Source organism: Perognathus longimembris, chromosome 24 (assembly GCF_023159225.1).
Source record: "Perognathus longimembris pacificus isolate PPM17 chromosome 24, ASM2315922v1, whole genome shotgun sequence".
Lineage (NCBI taxonomy): Eukaryota > Metazoa > Chordata > Mammalia > Rodentia > Heteromyidae > Perognathus > Perognathus longimembris.
In genome coordinates, this window is record NC_063184.1 from 1499357 (window position 1) to 1520217 (window position 20861).

General features: G+C 51.4%; 2 protein-coding genes across 3 annotated transcripts; one reads left to right on the plus strand and one right to left on the minus strand.

The window, feature by feature from the left end:
- The first annotated feature begins 2205 nt into the window (after positions 1-2205).
- Positions 2206-14368, plus strand: Exosc9 (exosome component 9). Of its 2 annotated transcripts, none has more exons than XM_048333443.1 (12): positions 2206-2324; positions 2467-2561; positions 3265-3384; positions 3485-3587; positions 4300-4437; positions 6650-6732; positions 8199-8331; positions 9692-9780; positions 10855-11001; positions 11646-11815; positions 13928-14006; positions 14219-14368. In XM_048333443.1, exons 1-12 carry the CDS (start codon positions 2259-2261, stop codon positions 14301-14303), a joined length of 1308 nt encoding a protein of 435 aa, XP_048189400.1. In that variant the 5' UTR covers positions 2206-2258; the 3' UTR covers positions 14304-14368. The 2 variants fall into 2 exon arrangements, with proteins under 2 accessions (XP_048189400.1, XP_048189399.1); XM_048333442.1 differs by having other exon boundaries at positions 2207-2324; positions 11646-11830.
- Positions 14195-20362, minus strand: Ccna2 (cyclin A2). The gene is made up of 8 exons (XM_048333444.1): positions 19924-20362; positions 19119-19365; positions 17161-17273; positions 16575-16798; positions 15955-16162; positions 15499-15612; positions 15206-15339; positions 14195-15061 (listed from the first exon to the last, which is right to left on the minus strand). The coding sequence occupies exons 1-8, from the start codon at positions 20140-20142 to the stop codon at positions 15013-15015; spliced, it is 1308 nt and encodes a 435-aa protein (XP_048189401.1). The 5' UTR covers positions 20143-20362; the 3' UTR covers positions 14195-15012.
- Positions 20363-20861: the final 499 nt, after the last annotated feature.

A 20861-nucleotide genomic window follows, 5' to 3' on the forward strand; every position in this document is an offset into this window, starting at 1 on the left:
CTTTGCACTGACAACCTACCTTCGAAGCTGGGTTAGCATGGTGGAGGCTCACACCCGTAGGGGGCTGAGCCCAGGAAGGAGAGTCTGTGAGACTATCTCAAATTAATTACCCCCCTCCCCCCAAAAAAGTGGAGCTGTGGGTCAAGTGGTAGAGTAAATACAGACTTGTACAAAACAGCTCGGGGACAGTGCTTAGGTCCTGAGTTCGAGCCCTAGGACCAGCACGTGAGTGCACACACACACACACACACAAATGGCCAAGACCATTTTGACACATACAGTTCTTCCCGTGTGTTGCTATGAAAGTTCCGCACGAATCTCACTCCTGCCCGTGTGCTAGCGTTGGGCCTGTAGACAAGCTTTTGCACGATGCCTCCTTGCACTAATGAGCCCCGCTTCCTGTCGTGTGTGGGTTATTGCCACCTGAGACACTGAGTCCAGGTGACCCCCATTACCCTTCTCGTTTTCTGTTCCAGCTGCCGGGCACCAAGTCAGAAAATGAAGAAAGGTAAATAAAGATCCTCCTGGAGAAGGAAGACATCCCTGGGCGGTGGGGGTAGGGGGTGGGGTGAGAGGTATGGGGGGAATATATTTGGGGTAAAATGAATTCACAGTTTCAAGAATCAGCATAGTGAGGTAATGTCTTCCCCACCCCCACCCCCAACACACTGAAGTAAACGTTCTCCAGCTGCCCTGGGGCCCTCACTGCTTCAGCCAGGGCGAGGGCGGGTGACTGTGGACCAAGGAAAGGTGTCTGTCCTTGAGGTGTGTGCGTGTGCGTGTGTGCATGCATGTGTGTGCGTGTGTGTGCATGCGTGTGCGTGTGTGCATGCATGTGTGTGCGTGTGTGTGCATGTGTGTGCGTGTGTGCGCGTGCATGCGAGCGTGTATGCATGCGTTCGTGCGTGTGTGCGTGTGCATGGCTCAAGCGGTGGAGTGCCAGCAAAGCTAGCAAGTCTAGCAAACAAAAGGTCCTGAATTCAAGCTTTGCTACCAGAAAAATAAAGTACGATGTGAAGTAAACCTCATCCGGCAGCGCCTCGGGTGCTCGGCCCACAGTGCTCGGGCGCCGAGGGCGGGGCACCGCGGTGAGCAGCGGCCTGGGCACCCCGCGCAGGCGGTGCGGGGAGAGGTGGGGTGAGAGCGCCGGGCAGGAACGCTCCACGCCAGGACGCAGAGGTCGCTGGCCGGCGGGGGGTCCCCGCCGCTCAGGAGGCTGAGAGCTGAGGAGCGAGGTTCAAAGCCAGTCCGGGCTGGAACGGCACAGGCGCGGGCCCCGAGTTCAAATCCCGCTGAGATGCAGGACACGACTGAGCTAGGGAAAGAAGTCGGACCGGGAGGCGCCCGGCGAGAAGAGAGGACCCACGGCTCCTGCCACCGTCCCCACCTGCGGGGCGCGTTCCCCCACGCACCCCACCCGCCACCTGCTCAAGGCAGGCGCACCGGAGACCCAGAGCCGGGACACGGCCCCGCCCCCGGCCCCGCCCACGACACGCCCCAGGCCCGCCCTGCGCAGGCCCCGCCCACCCAGTTTATCCGTCTATGACACGCCCCCAGGCCTGCCCCGGCGCAGGCCTTGCCCACACAGGCCCTGCCCAGGGCACACCCCGAGGCCCGCCCCGGCACAGGCCCCGCCCACTCACGACATGCCCCCCCCCCCCCCAGGCCCGCCACTGTGCAGGCCCTGTCCACCCAGCCCCCCCCCACCGTCTACGACACGCCCCCAGGCTTGCCCCGGCACAGGCCCCGCCCACCCAGGCCCCACCCACAACACGCCCCAGGCCAGCCCCTGGCGCATGGCCCCGCCCACCCAGGCCAGCGCCCCGCGTCCTGGCCCCGCCCACGACAAGCCCCCAACTGCTTCCCGTCCCGTCCCCCCCCACCCTCCCCTCCCACCCTGCGCAGGCCCTGTCCACCCAGGCACTTCTCCCGCCCGGATCCTACCCACGACACGCCCCCGGCACACGGCCCCGCCCATCCAGGCCGACGCCCCTCGCCCTGACCCCGCCCAGGGCACGCCCCCACATCCGCCCCCCCCCCCCCCCTCCCCGCGCACGGGCGTCCATCCCAGCCTGGTCCCCGCGTCCTGGCCCCGTCCCCATCCCGCCCCTCGCCCATTGCCCCGCCCACCCAGGCCCCGCCCTCGCGTCCTGGCTCCGCTGCCGTCGCGCCTTGGTGACGTCACCTCCGGTGCGGCGGAGTGAGCGGGACGCGCGTGGAGTCCTCGGCGGTTCGTTGTCTGGCCCGGGGACCCCACGATGAAGGAGACGCCCCTGTCCAACTGCGAGCGCCGCTTCCTGCTGCGCGCCATCCAGGAGAAGAAGGTGGGCGCGAGGGCGGGCGGCGGGGCGGGCGGTGGGCGCGGGGCGGGCGGCGGGGCTCGGTTCCATCCACGCCCGTCTCCCCCCCGCCCCGCCCCCGCCGGAGCGGCCGCGTGAGGGGGCGCGGGCGGCGCTGTGCTTGCAGAGGCTGGACGGCCGGCACACCTACGACTACCGGCGCCTGAGGATCTCGTTCGGGGCCGACTTCGGGTGCTGCGTGGTGGAGCTCGGGAAGACCAGGTACGGGGGTGGGGGAGCTGTCTACCGGGGGCGCGCGGGGGGGGGAGGAGTGAGCAGTCCCTCTGACCCGGCTGTGGACGCCGCTGATCGGAAGCCTGGACCGGGCTTTGTGCGGCTCTCAGGAACAAGCAGGGTTCCGCGGATGCAGCACACCGTTTAATCACGGGCCCATTGAATAGCATTGCAGTTCCTTGTGACATCCTTAGGTCACAGACAACTGAGACCGATGGCGCCGTGTGTGTCACCTGCCGTTCACCTCTACACAACGTGAGGAGTGTAGAGATTCCAGCCATTTCCTCGTTAACAGACTCTCCCTTTTCTCCCTTTCCTTGTTTTTGAGTCACAATGAGGCATGGGTCAGTTCCTGGGTGCTGTCCCTGAGCTTCTTCACTCAAGGCTGATGTTCCACCACTTGAGCCACAGCTCCACTTGCAGCTTTTTGTTGTTTATTTGGAGATAAGAGTAACGGACTTTCCTGCCCTGGCTGACTTCAAGCTCCAGTCCTCAGATTCCAGCCTTCTGAATAGCAGGAGTTATAGGCATGAGCTGCCAGTGCCCACCTTACTTCTTTTTAAAAATGACTTTTCAGTCATTAGATTGAGTATATTAAACTCAGAATGAGATTGAAACTTAATTGTGTTTTGTTAGACGTTTAGTTGGAAAGGAAATATTATTTGAATGAATTGTTCCTTTACCGTTGCAGAGTTCTTGGCCAGGTTTCCTGTGAACTTGTTTCTCCAAAACTCAACAGGCCGACAGAAGGTATTCTCTATTTTAACCTTGAACTCTCTCAAATGGCTGCTCCAGCGTTTGAACCTGGCAGGTATTTCGATCTTTCTTCAGTGGCTTTAGCCATAGGAAAACAGCAGTGAACTGTTGTTTTACTTTTAAATTCATGACCTTTGTCCATCCCTGTTTCATAGGCAGTCAGATTTGTTGGTGAAGTTGAATCGACTCTTGGAAAGATGTCTGAGGAATTCCAAGTGTATAGACACTGAATCACTGTGTGTTGTTGCTGGTGAAAAGGTGAGGAATCTACCTAGAATTCTTAAACTGTGTGTGTGTGTACATGCCCATGCACACACATGCTCCCATGCACACGTGCTTGCATTATGGGGCTTGAACTCAGGGCCTAGAGATGCTGTCTGTCCCTTTGCTTTTAATCACCCAAGGCTGGGACTCTCCTACTTAGCCTACTCCCCCCCCCACACACACACATACTTTTACTTTTTGGTTTAATGAAGATAAGAAACTCACTGACCAAGATCCCTTAGATCTCAGCCTCCGGAACAGCTAGGATTACTGGCCTAAGTCACCAGTGCAGAATTGTGTTCTTGATGAGGGTACTTTTAAAGCTTTTTTTTTTTTTTTCTCCAGAGAAATTTTGTTTCACTTTCCACCTTCTTATCTTGTGAAACCTAAGAGTTTGATATGTTGTCAGCCAGAATAAAAAAAAACTATTAGGTTTGGAGTTAGTAAAAAAGGTTGGAACAGTTCCACTTATTTAAGTATAAGGTATTTTACCATGATCAAATGACTCAAATACAAAGGTGAACTGATTGCATTTTAGATAATTTCCTTGGATTAATTATTTTATTTTCATTTTTAGCAATAAATTAGAAGGCTGCCTGTTTTCTCAGAAATCAGAAAAGTACTTGTTTACATTGTAACTTTTCTTGATAAATATCCAGTTGCTTTGATCAGTTAGGATTCTTTTTTATGTTGGATTTGTTTTCAGGTCTGGCAAATACGTGTGGACCTACACTTACTAAATCATGATGGGAATATTATCGATGCTGCCAGCATTGCTGCAATCGTGGCCTTGTGTCACTTCCGAAGGCCTGATGTCTCTGTGCAAGGAGATGAAGTCACCCTGGTAAGCGCCTGTGCCCCGTGCCTGGCTCCTTCCACGTGTGAGCGGGCCGCACAGACCTGCAGGCAACTAGCTGTCTCTGAAGTCTTGTTGGCCATGCCGGTTCTGGCATGGTTTCATGACATGAAAACTACACCGTGTCACCGTGACCCTAGAAATCTCTTAAATTGCCTTCACAGAAATGTAAAGAACATATCCCAGCATGACTTCCTAGAATAGAGCAATGACTTTCTCTTTAAACTGAGTGTCAGGTGAAATGAGTGCCTTCCATTTGAGGGTCACTTGTGAAAAGTCATGATTCCCAGCACAGTGCGATTCTTACCCTGGAACAGCCATGCGGTGTTTGGAAAGGATGGAGGTTCTGTGGATTTCTGGGTCTCTTCGTGATTTTTTTTTGTTCCTTTTGTGAAGTAGTTGGTGGAAGACCATTAGAGACAGCAGCGGGGGTATTAGAGTGGATTGCCAGGTCCACTTCCACAGGGAGGCAGAGGGGAGCAAGACTTGCCATGTCTCACCTAGAGCTCCCAGATGGCACCTGTGCTGCACATCCGTAAAGCACACTGAAAAGCGTTAGTCTAGGGTCTGTTTCTTTTTGCTGAGCAGGTCAGTTTTGTATGTAAATTGTGTGCTAGAATAGTGAAAGTGAATAGATTTAGATGCAGAAGAGATACTGTTTCTGATCACAGTCTGGCAAGGGCTGTTTGCATATGATACTATTCAAGGACCAAAGAAAATTAGAAATATAGACAGAAGGCAACAGGCAGCTGACAGTAAGCATACACATCTATTCTGTCATGTACCAAATGCTTTTGGGGCTGTAGAAGACGAAATTGGTATGGGAAGCAAATAAAAAAGTGGTGTGATTAGAAGACTTCAGAAAAGAATCGAAATATAATGTGTTATTGCTGGTAGGAACATAAAAATAGTAGTTTTAGCCAGGCACCGGTGGCTCACGCCTGTACTCAGGAGGCTGAGATCTAAGGATCGTGGTTCAAAGCCAGCTCAAGTATGAAAGTCTGAGTCTTATTTCCATTTAACCACTGGAAAACTGGAAGTGGCCCTGTGGCCCAAAGTGGAAGAGCACTAGCCTTGAGCAGAAGAGCTCAGGGACAATGCCCAGGCCATGATGACCACCACCACCAACAAGGAAAATCGTACAGTCTTGCTGGAAAAGTTTGATAGTTTCTTAAAAAGCTAAGCTTAAACATTCTATATTTAGAAAAATAACAATCGAAGAAGTAAATAACACGGCACACACATCTTTCAACACATTTTACCTTATAATATTAAAATAAGTTACAGTGGTTTAGGACTAAGAAAATAAATTGCAGGAATTCTGTGCCCAGGGACCTAAGGAGGAACTAGAGCATGTATCCAGGTATGTATGAAAGGCTTGTAGCATTAACATGAGAAGCTGCAAGTTGGAAGCATCTGATGTCAGCTGGTGAGTGGATAAAGAAGAATGTATTCACATGATAGATATGCTCAGGTGTTCCTTGTATGTGCTAGGAAGTGGAGGAAACATTAGGTTGAAAACAAACTGATACGGAATAATGACATCACTCAACTGGTATAGAATGTGCAGAAGAGGCAGATCTATGGAGGGTAGATAAATGGCTTCCTGGAGCCAAAGGAAGTGAGAGTTGACTGCAAGTGGCTTGGGAATTTGGGGAGTTCTGGAAATGTTATAAAATCCAGATGTAGCTGGGCGCCAGTGGCTCAGGTCTGGCTATTTAGGAGGCTGAGATCTGAGGATCACAGTTCAAAGCAGCTCAAGCAGGAAAAGTCCATGAGGCTCTTATCTCCAGTTAAATCATCAAAGGTGGAAGTAGAACTGTGTCTCAATGGTAGAGCAGCAGCCTTGAGTGACAAAACCAAGGGACAGTGTCCAGGTTCTGAGTTCAAACCCAACCCCGGTGCCAGCACAAAAATAAATAATAAGGATGTGGTGATGGTTGCATGCCTTTTTGGTCACTGAAAATAGGCTTCTGCTTATGACGGCCTGGTCGCATTGGGGGTACAGAGTACACCTCAAAGGTTTTGCACATGTATTCTGGAGAGATGCACACAGTTTGAGGGAAAAGCGGCAAAGTCAAACAAACAGGTAGTTGGGGAAAGATGTGATTCAGGAACTGAGGATGGAAGGAACCCTCTTTGGGTTTGTGTTTGGTTCCTAACTTGGTGACTAATCCGTGCACCTTTTCTTTTGCAACAGTACACCCCTGAGGAACGCGACCCAGTGCCCCTGAGCATCCACCACATGCCCATCTGTGTCAGCTTCGCCTTCTTCCAGCAGGGGTCAGTCTCCCCTCATCCTGGCTGAAATGACCGAAATGTGACTAGAACCTCCTTTCCTCTAACAGCGCCTTGCAGTTCCCTTGTGAGAGCAATGGTTGGCAGAGCTTCTGTAACAGTGGTGATAGTCGCACCAGTGGCTCCCGCCTGTAATCTTAGCTACTCAGGAGGCTGAGATCTGAGGATGCCAAAGCCATCCCGGGGCAGGAAAGTCCGTGAGACTCTCATCTCCAATTAACCAGAAAACCAGAAGTGAGGCTGTGGCTTATGTGGTAGAGCACTAGCCTCAAGCTGAAGAGCTCAGGGACAGCGCCGAGGCCCTGAGTTCAAGTCCCACTACTGACCAAAAGAAAATCTAGTGGTGATAAAGCTCTTACTTGATTATACATCCCAACATTTTCGTCTTATGGTGTACGTACAAGTTTATGAATTCACTGTGACATTGTAGCGTCCTTCTTTTTCTGGAGATGTGCTGATTGTAAGAGAATTCAGGTGCTGGGCTTGAGTTTGTGCCAGGAGGGTAAGAGGCGGGTGTGTCGGTGGAGACTGGATTTGGAGAGTGCTGAGGAGCAGTTGTAGGAGCAGGTTGTGGAGAACACTGCATAGATGGGGACACAGGTGTGTCTCCAAGCTGCCAGCTGTTCCTCCACGGTGCCCTGCCACGTCCTCTAACAAACCCTGGGGTCTCGGAGGCCCACATGCCAGCGTTTTCACCCAGAAGCTTGAGCCTTAGGCCTTAAGAAGCAAGGGGACACTTAACCTAAGATCCTTCAACCGTTTCATGCGTGAGAACAAAGATTTCAGGTTTTAATCATAGTGGAGAATTTCATTACAGGGAAATGAATCATAGCAGTATCCGATAGAAATAAAATGCAAGCTGCCGTATAAGTAGGTTTATGTTTTCTGGTATTCATATTAAAACAGTAAAGAGTTTAAAAAGTTTTATATATTTTGTTAGATCTCATATGTGTATATGTTTTCATTTACTGTGTAATATCTTAAATTATGATTCATGAGAGTTCTCTGTGTGCACACTCAGCTTGGGCTGATTCACATATGGTCTCAGCAGACATGGGTATCACCTGATGTGTTGCGCAGTGTAGAAATAGGCATTAATGTGCCATTAGCAGAATCTAGAAGACTAGATACATCACGTAGGGGAAAGTGTAAAATTAACCAGATTAATAGTACCTAAATTTTTGTGGAAGTCATTTAACCAAAGAGGTACTAAAGATGACTATTTCATTAAATAAACAGTCTGAACTGCCGTTATTTTACCATAATAGCTAGAGATGCCTGCTTCAGCATTCATTGTGTTTATGAAAACTTTCCAGAGTCTTCCTGGGATTCAGATCCACAGGCCTTGATCTTCAGTGTTGACTTCATTGATGCTGTTTTAAAACCCATTGCCTTAAGAATGGCAAGCTCGCGGCCTCGGGTTTGCTCAGGATTATCAACATTTGTTTCAGAACGTACTTGCTGGTGGATCCCAGTGAACGAGAGGAGCGTGTGATGGGTGGCTTGCTGGTGATTGCCATGAACAAGCACCGCGAGATCTGCACCATCCAATCCAGTGGTGGGATAATGCTGCTTAAGGACCAAGTTAGTGCTTTGACCCGTGTCGCTGCATAACTACCAAAAGCCAACCAGGAGATGCCATGATGGGCTCTAGGGTGTGCTGGGACCTGGTTTCCCTCGTGTTGACTGGTGCAGGAGGAACCCTCCCTCCTCCATTGCTGCCCACACATCTGGCCTCCTGGCTTGCCTTTCTTCCAGTAAAGGACCGGCTATGCCCTCCCTTTAGAAATGTAAACAGCGCCAGTGTTTACAGTCTGTAACCCTAGCTACTCAAGAGGCTAAGATCGGAGAATCATAGCCAACCCAGGTGGGAAAGTAGGGGAGAAAGATGGTTTTACTGTTAGGATTTGGGCAACAAGAAGTGGTTCTTAAACACAATGCATTGCAAATAGTATGAACAGTAGCTGCTTTAGTTCAGGTTTGATCTGGACATTGTGTTTACTGCCTTTGGGCAGATGATTTTTTATTTTTGAGCCTCAGTTAATTTGTAAAAGAATGCTATGACTGCTCTTGTTAGTAGGAGGTTGTAAAGATGCATAATTGTATGTAAGTTGCATTAAGTATTGAATAAATGCTAGCTTCAGTTTCATGAGTTTCATAAGTACAGTCACAACCACTATCTAGATTTCTTTCTTTCTTTTTTGGTGAGTTGTGGGGTTTGAACTCAAGGCCTAGGTTCTGTCCCTGAGCCTTTGTGCTCAAGGATAGTGCTCTGCTACTTGAGCCACAGTGCCACCTCCAGTTTTTGAGTGGTTACTTGGAGATAAGAGTCTCAGGGTGACTTTTCTTTCCAGGCTGGCTTTCAACTGGGATCCTCAGATAGCTCTCAGCCTCCTGAGTAGTTAGGATTACAGGTGTGAGCCACTGGATTCATTTCTGTGGGTCACTTACCGAGAAGAAAGCAGATGGAAACATGTTTTTCAGAGCATACCTGTATGTCTGTGGCCTCACCCAGAGTAACTGTCACACTGTTCTTTTAATGTAATACTCCAATACTCCTTTAAAAGTGGTTAAAATGATGGGCTGGGAATGTGGCTTAGTGGCAAGAGTGCTTGCCTCATATACATGAAGCCCTGGGCTCGATTCCTCAGCACCACATATATAGAAAAAGCTAGAAGTGGTGCTGTGACTCAAGAGGTAGAGTGCTAGCCTTGAGCAAAAAGCCAGGGACAGTGCTCAGGCCCTGAGTTCAAGCCCAAGACTGGAAAAAAAAAAAGTGGTAAAGTGACTCTTGGATCTTGACTTAATTTGTATTTAAAGTATATTGTTTCATATTTGGAAACAAAAAGCTTAGATTACAAAGGTAGAAAAAATGAATTGGTGTTTTAGGTTTGTATAGAGAAAGCCATTTGGTTTATCTCTAACAGAGTTCACTTTTAAACAGGTTTTGAGATGCAGCAAAATAGCTGGTGTGAAGGTAGCAGAAATTACAGAGCTCATACAGAAAGCTTTGGAGAATGACCGCAAAGTCAGGTAAGTTAGACTCCTCAGAAATAAGTAGTCTTTATTTATTTTTTTAAGAAAAGTGTTTATTTATTTATTTTTGTTTATGTGGCACCAGAGAATTGAACCCAGGGCTTCATGCATGCTAGGCAAGCACTGTACCACTAAGCCACACTCCCTGCCCTAAGTAGTCTTTGTAGAGGACTTTCAAGGGCAACTGTATTTCAGTTGGTAGTTACTTGTTTTTTAATCTCTGTTGCATATAGGAGTATATTTTTTTGAAGGTAGGGAGCAAGTGAATGGCACTGGCCTGTAATTCCAGCTGTTTGGGTGGTGAAGGCGATCCTGAGTCCAAGGCCTACCTGATCTGTTCACAAGACTATATCTCAAAAAATAAAAATAAAGGGCCGGGGAAATGGTAGAGCTGACCCAGCAGTAGTCTCTGAGTTCAATCGCAGTCCTAAGAAAGTAGAAAAGGTAAATTAATTGAACCCCGCAAATTTTACTCGGATTTTTTTATGTGATGGGAGACTGTTTAGCTGGAACAGCTGACTTGAGGATTGCAGACTACACTGTCAGCCTAGTCCAGTGGCCCACACCCGCAATCCTAGCCACTCAGGATGCTGAGGTTGGGAAGATGAAAGTTCCAGGCTAGCCTAGGAACTGTGAGACTCAGCTCCACCAGTGAGGAAAAGGCTGGCTACTGTGGGGTGTGCCTGGCATCCCAGCTACAGGAGGACCCTATAAATAGGATTGTGGGGTAAGGCTGGCCGGGACAGAAAGTGAAAGTATTTGAAAAATAAAGTACAAAGTACTTAGGGTGTGCCTCAAGTGGAAGAGCAGAAGTCTGGCAGGTACACACTTTAATATTGTCAAAAGGAAAAAAAGGGGGCTAGCAATGTGTAGCATATACTTAAGTAAATAATAGAGCAGCCTTTGACTGTTTATCACCACAGCTGCAGTAAGCATTAGGATTAAGGTAGTCAAATGGATTAACTTAGTTTTTCACCAGTGAAAGGATACAATAGTAATAGCTTTTTCTTTTCTGCCTTTTCTATCACCTGTCATCATCTCCCTGGTCCGCCCCTGCCCAAAATCCACCAGGAAAGAAGGTGGAAAGTTTGGCTTTGCAGAATCTATAGCAAATGAAAGGATCACAGCTTTCAAAATGGAACAGGCCCCCGTCGATACCTCTGCAGTGGAAGAGAAGGCCGAGGACATCATTGCTGAGGCCGAGCCGCCTCCACAAGTGTATCTTTACTGGGTATCTTTACTCTCTCTCTCTCTCTCTCTCTCTCTCTCTCTCTCTCTCTCTCTCTCTCTCTCTCTCTCTTCCCACCCCCTCTTCCCTTCTTCCCTCCCTCCCCTTCCCGCATGAACTGACATTGGTTTCCTGGAGATAAACTACAGTGGTGCCGCACTAAGTTGATGGTTTAACGTGCAGCTTCTTGAGCTTCACTTAGCTCTAAAACCCAGACATTTCTGCGAGAACTAGTTCAGGGGCTGGGATGGAGTTCAGCGTTGGCGCACTGTCCCAGCGGCCACCAGAATAAGACCCACTTATATAACATTTTACTTTCCTTTGAAAATACGTACTTTAATATTTAAACATATATTTAAGTGTATTTTAATGTTTTTATGTTAAATATTTAAGATTCATATTTTAATATCTACATTTAATATTGAAATTTGTACTTCTAGTACTGTTCACATTTGACACTATTACAGTACTCTTGAAATTTGCTAAGTTTCTTACTAAAATGTCAGAAGCCTGATTGTTTTCTCACCATGATGCTGTCCATAATCGTGCCTGTTAAGATTTTATCCTTCTTCATTATTCCGTCATGGCTGTATCTATCGTGGCTTTTGCTGTTCGGTTTTCTTAACCTGCTCAGTGTTTCTAACCCTGTGCTATGGACCCCTGGCACGGCCCAGATTGGAGAGGGAATAGAAAACTCCTGGGGTGCTCCTGAGGACTCCGAGGACGATGATGAGGACGGTGCTGGCAGCGGCGAGGCTGTCGTTCTGGATGACGTAAAAATGGACACTGCAGGAGACATGGCTGGTATCGGAGGCCAAGGTAGGTGGTGCTTCCGGCCTCTGCCATCTGTACCATTAATGTCTATCATCCATAGCACCTTCTCTAAGAGGTGTTACAGGTAGTTAGTTAGGTAAAATAGTAAGCACTATAAGACATCTATCTTCTAGGTAAATACCTACTTATACAGAGACTATAGATTAGCTACTCACGTGTTTTGCAAGGTAATATTTAATGATTTAAATTTCAGCCGGGCACCAATGGCTCATGTCTATAATCCTAGCTACTTAGGAAGCTGAGCTCTGAGGATTTGGGTTTGAAGGCAACCCAGGCGGGAAAATCCATGAGCCACCAAAAAAAGCTGGAAGTGGAGCTGTGACTCACGTGGTAGAGTGCAAATCTTGAGCCCAAAAGCCAGGGATGGCACCCAGTCACCAAGTTCAAGGCCCAGGACTGGCACTGGGGGGGGGGGGGGAAGTATGTGTGTGTGTGTGTGCATGTGTGTGTTATATATGTTAACACCAGTTCTAAGAGAATCTGATTTTTGTTAAGTAACTATGTACTCGGGTGTGCAAATGACAGTAACACTTGCTTCACATGTGAATGTGAGCTACTTTTAGGGAGATATTTTCCTGAAGGTCTCCCATAAACTTCTACCTAGGGTTATTTTCACTTTGTGCTGGCCCAGGGCTTAAACTTGAGCTTTTTGGTTCAAGGCTATCATTCTCCCATTGGAACCCCAGCTCCACTTGTAGCTTTTTGATAATTTTTTGGAGATGTCTCACGGATTTCCCTGCCTGGGCTGGCTTTGGCCTGCTATCCTGAATAAGTAGAGTAACAGGTGTGAGCCACTGGCACCCAGCTCACATTTTTATTTATAGTTGTTGTTCAGGAGATGGGCAACCACGAAGGACTTCTCAATGAAAGTACAAATGGATTAACATTTTCTCTGCTCAACCCTGGCAGAAATAAACCACAAAGACAAAAAAAAAAGACAAAGATGGCATCTTTCCGCTGCATTATTGAGCAGCATTCAAGTATTTGCACTGGCAAGGGTGTGAACAAGGTTCTTCTTCACCAGTGTGTGTGTGTGCGCGTGCGTGCGTGTGTGCCATTCCTGGGCACTGGCCCTGAGGGATTTGCTCAAGGCCAGCACTACCATTTGAGCCACAGCTCCACTTCTGGTGTTTTTTGGTAGTTTCATGGGCTTTCTTGCCCAGCCTGGCTTTGAACCATGACCCCCAGAGCTCAGCCTGCTGAGTAGCTAGCTACAGGCATGGGCCACTGTGCCGAGCTTCACGACTTTTTGAAGTGTACATTAGATTATTTCTGGAAGGATTTGGCAAGTGGCTTTTCTAACTGGCCTCACTAACCCTTCCCTGCTGGGATTCCAGGTTTGCCTTGCTGTGCCCAGCCCTTCCAACTGTGCCAGTGGTTTTCCAGTGTTTTTAACAAAACGTACAAAGTCCTAAGGTGTGGACTGCCTTCCTTCCTAGGCTGTTCAAATAATTCATTGGCATATTGACTTAAAATGACTTTCCAGACTGTTTCTGCAAAGCAGGCTGGTGCCACCAAGCCCATCCACTCCCAAGGCGGAGGAGACTGGGCAGTCACAGTCAGGTGCAGTGTGCATGCGCTGCCGGGCCCCAGCAAAAATCACAAGCCCCTACCTGAGACAGCATCAAGTGCAGCACACTGTGGCTCACTTGGCAGAGCACCCAGTGAGGCCTGACTTCAGAAAGATGCTGTGTAAACGTCCTCTGCGCCCTGACTGTGGCCCACACTCCCAGGGGCGCTGAGCGTGTAAGCAAGCTGGACAACCGTGCCTCATACCTGCAGCCCAGCTACTGAGGAAGCTGAGAGCTGAGCCAGGGTAGTGAAGCCTGTGAGACTCGACTTATATACACATACACACAAAGCTAGAAGTGGAGCTGTGGCTCAGGGTGGAATGCTAGCCTTGAGCACAAAAGGTTCAAGCCTGGGTGTGGCACACACACTTACTGAAGAAGTGTCTATAAGAGAGCTGTCTCGGAACACTGGCTCCGAGCGTGCGTGTCCAGCAGATGGTAGCCTGATTCTTAGTGTGGAAATGGGAGTTTAGGGCCTCAGAGAAACGTGAACACTGCTGTTTACTTCCAGATGCCCCTATCGTCCTCTCCGATAGTGAAGAGGAGGAAAAGATCATTTTAGAACCAGACAAGAACCCAAAGAAAACAAGGTAAGGGACCTGTGCCATGTGTTGTGTGTGCGCACTGGCCCTTCTGGAAGCCTGCCCTGCACACGTCCACCCCGTTGCTAATTCTGTACAGTGGGACACTTCCCACCACTGCTGTTTCATTCTCACAGCTGGGAAACCCAGAAAGGCTTCTTTCCTGTGATCCAGAATTCAACAAGGACACTTAGTGAGCTGTTAATTTACTTTATTCACAGAACTCAGACCGTCAGTGCAAAACAAGAGAAAGCACCAAGTAAAACTCCAGTAAGGAAGAGGAAAAAGAAGAGAGCTGCTAATTAGAGTTAACATGATTTAATGTATGTATATATATATATATATATAACTATTAAAAGGATATTTATCCCATGCTAACAATCTTGGGTATTTTGTATTCAAAACTCCTCTAGGAAACCTAGCAAGTTTTTTCTTAACATGGTTTCAGATGAACATTTCTAGAGAACCTGGTCTAACTCACAAAAGCCTCTCATCTGAATAAGTTATTTAATAAGCTGCCACACTACATGCAAAGAGCGGAAAGAGTGAAGAGACAGCGAGGAGACTTAGACCAGGGCCGAGGCCAGGCGTGCTTTCCCATGTTGAGCTTAGACTGTGCGCAGGGCAGCAAATCAGCCCCGTTGCTTAGAATAAAGAATGTCAGCTTTCCAGAGAGCACAGAGCTCTTCCTACTGTTTACAATAAACCTAAGCTGAGTGATGGTAACCTTGACTACTTCCAAATCAATTTATTCTTCTATTGACAGCTGGCATCAATATTTTACTAAAACCACTTAAAATTAGCTAATTGTCTAAGGTAGACCCATGTACAAAAAGATATACAAATTAAAACCATTAAAAAAGATAGATACCATAATTTGTCCTTGGCCAAAACTTATGTTCAGAAATGATTGTGAAATAAAAACCCAGGATGAAAACTGTACACCACACACACGCGCGCTCAGAATGATTGGCACGGGGAGGCCGGCAGGGTGGGTGGTCCTCCTGTCCTTCAGTTACAGACTCAGCGTCTCTGGCGGGTTGAGGAGAGAGACTCCATGGTACCTGAGGGTGCAAAGGAAATGTGCAACGTTGGGGTGTTTGGTCCTCACACAAGTGCCTCCTACCACAAGTCAGGGGGTGGGGGCAGGCGCTCTGCTTGGGGCGCCCCTCGTGGGGACACAGACATGGCCCCCCCAGCCCCCTTACTTGGCGCTGCGGTACTTCTCGCGGATGGACTGCTGCGCGTGCTGCGGCGCGCGGAGGTAGGTCTGGTGCAGGTCCAGGAGGCACGGCCGCAGGCTCTCCAGGGTGTAGCCCGTCTTCCTCACCAGGGACTCAGGCTGTACAGGGAAGCGGGGTGAGAGTCAGCGTGGTCTGTGTGCCCCTCAGCTGACCCCGCCATTCCCCGGGCCGCCATCACTAGTGCCCATGCCTGGCACTGTGCCTCCTGCACCTGGTTCAGTCAGAGCAGCCGTGCAAGTGAGAACTTGGATACGAACCCAGCTCTGCCCCGTGAGGGTGTAGAGTGCTAAGTGGAAGGCGGCCCCCGCGATCATTGATGGCAGGTACTTCAAGTACGGGTCAGCATCTATCAGACACAATTCTCCCAAAAACTGGAATGGAAAACGGTTAGAGTTCAATGCTGTGCCTGCCACCCCAAGGGCGTCCACTGTCTCAGCACCTTGCTTCCTTGCTGCCCTTGGCATCATGGAAACCCGAACCAGTGCTCTAGACCTGGGTGGATGAAGCCACGCATGCTTGTGTTTTTCAATCACCTCTCGCTTACTCATCAATGAATGCTAGTCTAGAGTACAACTGTTTGGGGTGGTAGCTGAAGTACCCGCTCCGTACATGTGTGGTGTCTTCAGTCCCCGTGTCTGAGTTCTTTGCTAGTTAGTGGTCAGCTCTTGCTTCCCCACGCCGTAGCTGGACTCCCTGCCCGCGAGGACACTCACCATGGCCAGGCTTTCGACCTTGCTGTTCGCGGGCTGCAGGTGCAGGAAGTACTGTGTGAGAAACTGGTTTACCGTCGGGGCAGCCAGGTCGAAAGCAAGGACCTTGAGGACCAGGTGCTCCATGCGCAGGACCTGTTTCTTGGAATAGGTATCGTCTGTAATGTACACAAACTCTCCCACCTCGGGGGGGTATATTTCTTCAAACTTTCTAAAATGAGAAGAGTTTGAAATTGTAAGTCCTGAGGAGAAGCAAGCTTCCCAACTCACCCCTGAATTCCACTCACAGAACAAAGCCACTGCCCATCCACTGCAGCTCCTCAGACCCCGCCTGAGCGGCCCACATGAACCGCTGCTGTACATGCTGCGCTCCACACCCCCCTCCCCCCCCCCCCCATCTGTGCCTCACTCCCACATCAGCAGAGAAGCAGGATACACACTGTTCACCCAACAGCCCTCTGCGGAAGAGCACGGTACCCGGAAACTCAGTGCCAGCGCGGCCGCTTCCATGCCACACCACACCACACCACAGTCACCTCCTCCTCCTCAGCCGCCACACCACCGTGTCACCCCTCAAGTGGTGTCTGCCCCGTGGGACACCTCACATCGAACCCTGGACTTACGAGGCGAGCAGCATGGCAGCCGTGCCCACGAGCTGGAGCTTCCCTCTGAGCACGGACATGGCGGACAGGAAGCGGTCGATGTAGTTGACGGCCAGGTGCAGCGTCTCGTTCTGCAGCTTGTACTCCTCCCCCACCTCCACCAGCCAGTCCACCAGGATGGCCCGCATGCTGTTGGTGATGTCGGGCTGCTTCTTCATGTAGCCCGCTTTGGGCTTGCACTTGACCTGGCGGGAGGGACACGGTCGGCAGGGCCGGTGACACTGCCTGCGCCCGGACCCCAGCCACCCGTGGGGCTGACGGCCAGGGGCTGCGGTCTGAGCCCGGCACAGGCAGGAAAAGCCCGCGAGGTTCTTACCACCAGGGAACCACCAAAAAGCTCAAGGGGGAGCTGAGGCCCAAGTGGGGGAGTGCGGCGCCCAGGCTCTGAGTTCAAAGACAGATCCCCCAAAAGAAAATTGCAAAAAGGATTGTTATCATTCACACAATTGCCTCAAATAGTCCCAACACTGCACCGAGGTGGCTGCCCGGTAACGAAGCATTTCAGTGTCACCCCCTCCACTCCAGCCCCCCGCTGAGCGCTGCTCACCTCCATCTCCCGCAGGTATGCGTGGATGTCGGCATGGTACTCCGGCACTTCATTCACACTCGGCGGCTTCTCATCTTCCAGCACAATGGACATGTCCATGGCGTGCGGGGACTCTGAACCATCCAAACACAGGAGTGTCTATGTGGCCCCGTGTGGGAGTCCACTACTACTAAAGTATTTTGTTCAATTAAAACCAACACACAGTATCAAAGTACATAGGCTATGGCAACTCCTATCTCTCTACATAACTTTGGAATCATTTTAACGAAAAAAAATACTGATACACCACCCCTAAGACCCAGTATTACACAAAAGTATCATTCATCTTCCCCAGGAGATAGGAGCACGGATGCAGTACTTAAATCCAGGCTGATAAAAGGAGGCTTGCCGTAGGAATTACAAGCCCCACCGGCAGACAGACCCCAATCAGAGCTGGGAAACATCCAGACTCCAGCAAAGATTTCAAATAACTTCTTCCTAAAGAAACTGGCTTGAATTGGGCAACTGGGACAGATCAATACAACACGCAAGGGATTCAAGCTTTTTTTTGTGCTGTTCCTGGGGCTTGAACTCAGGGCCTGGGCTCTGTTCCTGAGCTTTCATGATCAAGGCTAACGCTCTACCACTTGAGCTGTAGCTTCACTTCTAGCCTTTTTTCCCTCCGAGTAGTTTGCTGGAGATATGAGTCTCACAGGCTTTCTTGCCTCGGCTGGCTTTGAACCTTGATCCTCAGATCTCAGCCTCCTGAGTAGCTAGGGATTATAGGCATGAGCCACTGGTGTCTGGCTGAGTTATTTTTTAAGGCAAAAAGTATCCCCCCCCCTTTTTTTACCTAAAGAACCCTTTGAGGTTAAATTTTTGTTGCAAATTTTATGTCCGAAGGAATTTCCCACACACTGCTTCCCCCCAATCAATACGATTAAAATGGACACAGGCAGCAGCTGTCCAATGATTCACTCACCCTTTGGTGAATAAACAGCACCAAGTGTGAGCAGAAGTGCATACAGCAGCCACACCATCATTTATGTGAGTCAAGACAGTGTTATATTCCCGTGTGACCCCACGCGGGGTTTTACAGAAAGGTATCAGCCATCACAATATTCAAGACTATCCTCAAACAGGTCTGAAGTGTGATACAAGAAGTGAGCATCAAAGTCGGGCTCTGGTGGCTCACGCCTGTCATCCTAGCTACTCAGGAGGCTGAGGTCTGGGATCACAGTTCAAAGCCAGCCAAGGCAGGAAAGTTACTGAGACTCTTATCTCCAATTAAGCAGCAAAAAGCCCAAGTGGAGCTGTGGCTCAAGTGCTAGAGATCCAGTCTTGAACAAATATGCTCAGGGAAACGTCCCGTCTTCAAGCCCCAGGACAGGCGCATACACGCACACACACACAAAAGCTCATGATATTTAAGATTGTATATTAAAACAGGACTCTCTGAAGTGTGATATTACTAAAGCCAAGTGCTGGTAGCTCAAGTGTGTATCCTAGAACTTAGAAGGCTGAGATCTGAGAATCTTTTTTAAAGCCAGCCGGGGCAACAAGTGTTTCAAGGCTATTAACTATCAAGAAGCTGGGCAGAAGGCATGGCTCAAGGGGCAGGGTGCCAACTATAAGTAAAAAAGCCAATGAGAGTTCAAGAACCCTGAGGTCAAGCCCCAGAACCAACACACACACACATACACACACACACACCCTGTTATAAGTACAGCAAATCTATTCTCCCAGCCAAATAGACATCCATGGAATCAGCCTAAATAGGCATTCGAACTTAATGTGATTGACAATGTCTCCCATGAATGGCAGGTTAGGATTTGGGCCTCCTGTAGGTCAGTTAAGTCAATGTAAGCCAGGAGTGGAGTTAAACCACACCCTTCCTTAAAATTGTCAGAGTAAACCTTAATCCCATCAAATCAATAAACAACCACAACCCTGAACTGACGAAGATCTTTAAAACATACCAAAACTACCATCCATGGGAAAATCAAGAGGCACCAACGGTTTTCGTGTGTCAGACAAAGCCATGGCCGTATTGAAAGCCAGCACATCCTCACGCTCGGTGGCTTTGGGCTGGGGCGGCTGCTTCTGAGGCTCCTCGGGGGCTTCGTCCACATGGATGGTGAAGGAGGGCTGCTTGCTGATTTCCTTCCAAGGCGGCAGATTGCTGACGGGCTCATCGTTTACCGGAAGGTCCTTTAGGGGTGCAGCCTAAACACAAGCAGATGCCTGGGTTCAGCTTACGAAGGGGGTTATGCCTCCCCCAGCCCTCCATGGTCTGGACCCCTGCGTTTACTCCGATGTGTTAGTCAGGCAGTAGCCCAGGATAAGAAGGCCCGTCCCCACTGGGCACATTCCTGTGGGCAAACTCTATTAGCAGAGCTGGGATCCCGAAGCCGTCGCGGCTAACCAGCCCAGCGGGGCCCGGGGTGGATTCGCACCCTTCGCCCTCCTAGGGCGGAGCAGCCGGGCCGACCGCGCGAAATGGCGGAGTTCACCGAATGCAAAGCATCTTCCCGGGCCCTTGGCTGGGGGCGAGCAGAGTCGGCCCCTCGGACGGATGCCGGGGTAGGGGAGGGGGAATAGCGGGGGTCCTCGGCCGCGCCCGGCGAGGGAAGCGGGGGGGGGGGGGCACCGCGGGCAGGCGGGGCGGTAAGGAAAGGCGTCCACCGCCCGGTCCTCCCGGCCAAGGCCGCGCGACCCAGGGTCCGGCCCCGAGTGCCCCGGCCGCCCCCCGCCACCCCGCGCGGCCCCCCCCCGCCCGCTCACCCGTCGCGTCTTGGGCCTGGGCGCCGCCGCCCGTGCGGGGGGACCCGCTCGGAGCCCCGCAGGCGCGGCCTGGCCCCGCGGTTGCGGGGCGGGCGCCGGCTTCCCGGGGCTGACGTTCTCCTGGTTTTCCTGGTCCTCCAGGGGAGGGGCCGGCGGCAGGGTCCGCAGGGCCGAGGCTGCGCTGCGGGCCGCAGCTCGGGGTGCCGAGCGGCCCAGCATCGCGGCTCCCGGGCGGGATCCTCAGCCGCGCGGGGCCCCGTGCGCTCCGCCCCGCAGAGCCACCGCAGGCCCGGCCAGCCTGCCCCCCGTGCGCTCGCCCGGCAGGGGCCCGCGGAGGCCGTGGATCGGGGACGCGGCGGACGCGGCGGGCGAGGAGAGGTAGGGAGCCCGCGAGGCAGCCAGCAGCCCGCCGGGGCGGCGGCAGGCCGGGCAGTTCAAGTATCCCGCGACTATTGAAATGGACCAATGGCAGCGGCCCGGGCGCGTGACGTCACCGGGGCGACGACGGCGGCGCGCGCGCGGCGGCGGGGAGGGCGGGGCGGGGCGGCGCGGGCGCCCGCTTCTCGCGGCCTTTGGGCTGAGCCCGGGGCGGGGGCCGTCTGGGTCCCGCCGCCCTCGGGGCGCCGAGGTGGGGAACCGGGAACCGGGCCTGGCCGGGCGGCTCCGAGCGCCCCAGCCCGCCGCCCCCGGGCGCCCGTGCGAGGCCGGCGGGTACCGCCGCGTGAGCCGCGGCCTAGGACTTCCCGCCCCAAGCTGGCCCCGAACCGCGGTCCCCGCGCGCGGACGGCAGGACCTCGGGCCGCAGCCACGGGGCCGCCCAGCTCCCTCCTCGGTGCGCTCGTCGAGTGGCGCTCAGGACCACGTGACTCAGCACCTCCCTCCCCCCCCCCCCAGCCTCACGCGTCAGCTCCGGGCTCAGCACACCGAGCCCTGGTCCC